General features: G+C 39.3%; 1 protein-coding gene across 2 annotated transcripts; it reads right to left on the reverse strand.

Moving 5' to 3' along the window:
- Positions 1-64: 64 nt before the first annotated feature.
- LOC145469854 (uncharacterized) lies at positions 65-5150 on the reverse strand. 2 transcript variants are annotated; one of them, XM_081453662.1, is made up of 6 exons: positions 4340-5150; positions 4057-4189; positions 3663-3809; positions 3070-3180; positions 2126-2294; positions 65-1461 (listed from the first exon to the last, which is right to left on the reverse strand). In XM_081453662.1, the coding sequence occupies exons 2-6, from the start codon at positions 4162-4164 to the stop codon at positions 1025-1027; spliced, it is 972 nt and encodes a 323-aa protein (XP_081309788.1). In that variant the 5' UTR covers positions 4165-4189; positions 4340-5150; the 3' UTR covers positions 65-1024. The 2 variants fall into 2 exon arrangements, with proteins under 2 accessions (XP_081309788.1, XP_081309787.1); XM_081453661.1 differs by lacking the exon at positions 4340-5150 and having other exon boundaries at positions 4057-4306.
- Between the last annotated feature and the right edge of the window lie 1107 nt (positions 5151-6257).

The raw sequence follows: 6257 nt of genomic DNA on the forward strand, positions 1-6257 counted from the left end.
TTTGCTGGACTTATGATGAAGATTTTTCTGTAAAAAATAATATTTCTCGCAAAAAGCAAAACGTACTGAAATCTGGATGACACGTTGCATTCTGGGAGAGTTACAGATCCCGTGAGTTGTGATTATCCCATAATAGTGCATATTTCGTTTCCCGGTATTAGACTGGAACTAGCTTGCAGTGGAGGCTCATGCGAAGGAATATTAAAAAGATTAATGCCACTTGTATTTGAAAAGAGGCTCCCTGCATTAGCCTCATTTGTTAGCGGTTTCCAGTCCAATACCAAGAATACGAAATATGGGTTGGACTTCTGTCTTGATATCCTGTGATATCAATTTACTAACCTGATATGTCTGCGATATTATGGTCACTTGGCCGAGTTTGGGTACGGTAAATACGTAGCCGCAGCCTTTTTTAGTACCCTTGGCGGGATATCATGCACGTTTGGTCTCGCCATGGGTATTTTGGCGAGACGTAGTGGAGCTAAAATACGAATCATGACTCGACCGAACTCGCCTGATATGCCGCCGAACAAGAAAAGGTACGATTAGGTATAAATATCAAACTACAGTAGAGTTCTTTTTGTCGAACATTCTTTATTCAAAATGAAACTAAAGTTTTCACATTTTACTTAGTTCACGGAATTCCTGCCGATGGCTACAAAATCACAATTCAATGCGAACTGAAAACTGAATCACGTTTTAAGAAAATCACGTTTTACGCCAAAAAATAAGTCAAATCCAGGTTCTGAAAATAACATTTATTGTGAGCAGTTCATTTAGTCCCTTTACCTCGTCGAGTTAAAAGCGAAAAACGCAAGAGGAAATAAAGGCCGCGCAAAAACTGCGGGCGACTTCGTCTCCAGAGCTGTCCGCGTGCTTCCCTGAGAGAAGTTGTGCGCCTTATCCCAGTTTTTGTGCCGTCAGTTTTTCCCCTCTCTTCACCTCTTTGTTTTCTAGGTCGACGAACTAAAGGAAAAGATGGACTGCTCTAAATGTGACATTGCCGGGTCCAATCTGATTACAGTCATTCCAACACATCTCCTGATCCTTCCTCCTCACCGGATCCTTCCTCACTGGATTCTTCCTCGTCGGATCCTTGTCCTGACCCTTCACCAGACCCCCCGCGTGACCTAGACCCTTGTTGATGATTGTTGCGATAATTGTAATGATGCTGATCCATGCTGACGATGTTGCAGATATATCCATAGCACACACTGATAAGGCCATAGCCGTGCACAATTCTACAGCCTGGGTCATGTGACTTCTCGTGACCTCCATCTGCCAAGCGCCCAATACGACGGCCGTCACACTCGATGTATTTGACACAGCTGCTGTACTTGATGATTTTCAACTCAGGCTCGGGACATATTTGGTTGGCAGTATTCAGGTCCATGCCACCAGAACAAAGTTCAGTGCCGTTCAGGCCCGTGCTAGCTTGTCTTCGAGTACGATGCGCTCTTTCTGCAAAAGAACCAGAGAGGTAGTCATTCAAATCGCTTACCCAACTGAAGTCAGAAGTGAAGGGAAGCAAAGATAATCCCAATACAAAAAGATCGGTAAAATCTGGGTACTGGGGCATGGCTGATTAGCAATGTAGTATGCGAAGACGTCGTAACAAGAGAGACTAACAAGCTATTAAACTTGTTTATTGTCAAAATAATTTTCTACAATATTGGTAAACAGCCACTACTGAAAGCTTATCATGGCCAATAAACAAAATATCTCCATGTTGTATCCCGTTATTCATTTACTTTTCCGCAAAAGAGGAGAAGGCAGGTCTAATCAGTGATCAAGTTTTTGGTGATGTTCCTCTGGTGTGACGTAAGAAAACTAAGAAAATTGTCCCCTAAATATTTTTATAACATATTTTTTTAATGCGGTGCGCACTCTGATTGGCAAATAGCGGAAGAAAATTGTAGCTAGTAATGAAGTCACGGAAAATAACTGCTACATCTTTGGATAGGAGGAGTACGTTTGAAAAACTAATTCAGTTAAACATGCAACATTTGACAGTCCGTGATCTTAACAAAGACTTCTCTACGTACAGTGTTTTAAAAACCAAGATTTGCGGCCCCAGTAGGGAATGTTAAATTTATAGTAAGTACTGAAAATTCTATCACCTCACCTTTTGTTTGGATTCCTATCACCTCCAGACTCTCTTGCGTTTTTTTCACGTGGTATATCGGATACTGTGCACAAAAATCTGATAACTCGTCACTGAGTGCAGAACGATCAGTCAGTTCACCGTTAACAATCCAAGTGGTATCAACCCGCCTGGTCTCCGTAATAACCATCTGATGGAATGAACGGAAAATAAAATTGGTGTCAGCAGATATGGACCCCTGTTCAAATGTGCAAACTGTTGCTTGTTTGTTTTTACTTGCCATTTATAAATATGTTTACAAAATATCAATCTATAAGGCAAGGAAGCCCAGGGTAGCCAATTAGCCTTATGTAAAGGACTACCTTAAATATATCTATAACGAAAGAATAAAAATGCTGTCATAGGCATACAAAATGATCATAAGTTAGGATAAAAAGTGGTTAAGGAAAGCTAAACGCGCAAATGCGCAAAAGCGAAGGAAGACAATAAAAAGCAGACAAAAGCAGACTAAGAGGAGTGAAATATACTTATACCAAGAAAGGTGACTTAAGTTTAAAGGTGAACACAGGAATAATAGAGGCATTTTGAATTTTAGTGCTGAGGGAATTAGTATGTGCATTAAAAGCAGTTCTCGAAATTATCCTAATAGCTCGTTTCTGAAGTACAATTAAACGTTTGAGATTTGATTGGTAAGTGGATTCCCAGATACTTGCACAGTAGTTTAAATTGGTGATAGTCTAAACTAGAGAGGACATAAGGAGGTCTTATTAGGGCAAAAACTTGATTTGTAGATAATACTTACTAGAATCTGCTAGATTCTACTGGACTGTTGACCAATTTAAATTCAGTTTTCTGTAGAAAGGTCAGAAAGGCAGTCCAGTTTTGTGCATGTATTTTCACATAATTTTTATTTATTTATTTATTTTTTAACCGAACCGGTTTTTGAAACACATTTGTGTTCTTACCTGCTTGGCCTTCTCAAGATCTCTCATCAGCTTCTCAGGCGCCGATTGTTCCTTTGCAAGAGGGAAGAGAAAACAAATCTTGCCGTGCGGAAATCGCAACATGCTCAAATTCTGTGAGAAAAAATATCAATTGAAAAATTAGAGCAGAAAAAGTTTAGAGAGCAACATTATTACCCAACGGCTTTAGTAAACAAAACTAGTAACGGGTAATCGAATTTATTAATTGAAGAAACGTTTTTATAGGAAAAGAAATGAGAGAAAACGCGAAATGAAACAGAGACGGACTCACATTATCTTAAAGGAAGGGGAGAAAGAAAATGTACATGTTTGTATTCATCCTGTAAACATGCATTTTAGATGAAAACAGAGAACAGAAAATGTTGTTTTCATTTGAAAAGGAACAAATGCTTGACCAGTGCGAAGCATTATCCGCGAAAACTGAAAGACTCTTGAAATAGATTCACATTTCAAACACTGTGAGATTTCTCAAAGCCTTCGCCGCCATGTTCCTTCTATGTGGTACTGAATCTTAAAGTTAATTTTCTTTCATAAGCAGAGAAAAGAAAAAGAAACTTGTTGTGAAACAAGCTTACTTGTTTGAAGTCATGTAAGGTGTCACTGCGATCCACTCCAGGATGAGCGGGAACTTGAAACAATTCTGTTCGCTTGTTTGGGTTCACCTCGATCTTCTCGTTGTATTCTTCACCAGCCTCGCTGATGTGAACAGTGAAATCCACGACCTCGTTGTAACAAAATGACAGAGTTTGAGCTAATTTACTTGACTGAGCAGTATGCCGACTTTTTCAAGAGTCAGCCTTGTCAAAGTACTGAATCTTGGAATATGCATTGCAATGTGAGCGACGACAAAATGTTCACATAAAGAAGATTACACGAACAACGACAATTTCCATTACAAAAGTATCGACCGGTTTATTAAAATGTTATTAAAATGATAGTAAAAGCCAAGCAGAGAGATAAAAAGCATACCTTTTTAGAAGAAAAAGTAAAATCCTTTCCTCGTTCGTGGTTCTTATGAACAGGACTACCAAAAGCAGAACTTAGCAAGACGAATATGACGAAGAAGTGATACGCCATTTTGAGTCGAACTCTTGAAAGATTGCTGTTGAAACAAACAGGAAATTGAAAGTACATTTACATCAAAGTAGGAAGTTAAGCACGAGGCAAACTGAAACTATTCTGTTAAATTCTCATCGGAATTTTAGGGGTCAGTAATTTCAAATTGATAAAGTAAACTATCTTTAACTCTTACCCGCTGTGTGGACACTCGAGAGACTTGTCCGCTCACGGTTAAACGCAAAATTTGTGTTAAAGTACAAGGTTCTGGCAGTATTTATAACGGGTCCATATGGATCTAGTGACAGTTAGTCGATTGGTCAGCAATAACTGAAGACTTCCTCTTCCTGTTGTTATTTAAGTTGCGCGGAAACATTCTCTCTGATCCTCCGAACCCAGCCTTCTTTATCTCATCTTCCTACCTATTACATTTACCCGCAAAAAAAGAATTCTGCTCGCTACAGCATTAGTTCTAATCACGCTAACTAGTTATATCACCTTGAGTAAAAATGTCTGTGGCTGAAAAATGAAAGGCTAAACTTCTGAAGTCCCTCGACTGGAATTGAGCCGAAAGTTTACTCTTTAGGTCTGGTTCCCGGGGGGAGGGGGGAATACTCTAGCCGGATAGGGTACCGATTTTGGCTGGGTACCGATTTTGGTTGGTCATAGATAGGATATGGTTTTGCATTCTAGTCTTGAATTGGAAATGTGTTTTTGGAAGAAGCTACTTTTTCATCATTATCGATGAGACCATCATCAAAAGCCCCTCATAAATTATGTTTAGGGCAACTGTGCCAGCTTCAACGGTCATAAATACGGTATCGAATTTTTTGGTCTGGTCATAAATAGGGTAGGGGAAAATCGCAGATTTTGGTTGTAAGGGTTTTGGGAAGCGGACCGCACACCCCCACCCAATTTTTCATGCAGTACCCCCCGGTCCTGGTTACTCGTCCACTTTTAATCTCAACTAGTTATGTCAGCATAAAAGTGAATTCACAATTGTGGATGATTTCTAGAACGTGCAATATTGCGGAAGCCCTTATCCTGTTAACGAGGGAAAATGAAAACATTTGATACTTTGATTCTAGAGAAAAACAAATATAATGAACAGTTCGTCTGTCAGCTAAAAGGTGATCAATATTATTTTTTCATGTCCGGAGTTGAACTCGATCTGACTAGAAAGGAGTGTAGTTGTCACGCTAGCAAAACTATCAATAAAAAGATCAATAAAAATCGCAGAGAAGCTAACTTTTGTAGCCTGCAAAAAAAGAAAAAAAAAAAAAGAAAAAAGATCACTCTCTCCTCAACTCGCAAGTCGCTTTCGTGGTTATTGTCATTATTGAGCGAGATCTGTCAGGATACAGAGGGGGTTAGAGGGTGCGGCTATATGCAGTTAACACCCGATAGCTCAAACCTTCAAGGGAAATTGAAAAATTAAAAGGATCGAGTTATCGGGAGTTCAAGCTATCGGGAGTTGAGGACAAACGACCGAAAATAAGGGGAAAAAATGGCGTTCACTGTATAGTTGTTATACAGTGTACATCAAATTTGATTATAGAGAAGCTGAGTGAGAATGGTACAATATTTAAAAATTACCGCATAAATGAAAACGTCTAAACGTAATGGGAAATAAAAGAAAGCAAAGCAAAGCTGCAGGAGAAGTGTACTGCAAACTTTGCAGCGAAAGAGAGCAACGTCGGGCTGCTGCTACAGGGTTCATGTGATTTACTTTTTATAGAAATAGTTTCAAAGTTTTGTACTACAATACTGATTGCTTTGAGTTGTGACGTATTGACGAACATAGTTCGGATTATCGAGGATAAAAGTACACAGAACATGACCTGAGGCTTCGACTTAGCAGGAGGTTCGAGTTATCGATGGTTCGAGTTGCTGGGGTAAAATTACAGTAAACGGATAACGGAAATCAAAAGGAAATTGATTTTGGTTCAAGTTAGCGAGGGTTTGAGTTATCGGGAGTCGAATCTATATACATAGTAAACTCAGGAGCCCATAATGGGCACCTGGTAAACTTCACAACTCACAAATGTACAGAGTAGAAATAAATCTAACATAGCCAAAGCGGAAGTTGTTGAAAGCTGCAACTGTGCTATTTT

The sequence above is a fragment of the Orbicella franksi genome, chromosome 15 (assembly GCF_964199315.1).
Source record: "Orbicella franksi chromosome 15, jaOrbFran1.1, whole genome shotgun sequence".
NCBI lineage: Eukaryota > Metazoa > Cnidaria > Anthozoa > Scleractinia > Merulinidae > Orbicella > Orbicella franksi.

Excerpts from the sequence above, each read along its gene's own strand:
- LOC145469854 (XM_081453661.1), bottom strand. The coding sequence starts at position 4,221 with ATGTACTTTCAATTTCCTGTTTGTTTCAACAGCAATCTTTCAAGAGTT. Across the intron at positions 3,810-4,056 it reads TTACTTTTTCTTCTAAAAAG|GTCGTGGATTTCACTGTTCA; the intron begins GTATGCTTTTTA and ends TGTTACAACGAG. Across the intron at positions 2,295-3,069 it reads ATCTTGAGAAGGCCAAGCAG|ATGGTTATTACGGAGACCAG; the intron begins GTAAGAACACAA and ends TCATTCCATCAG.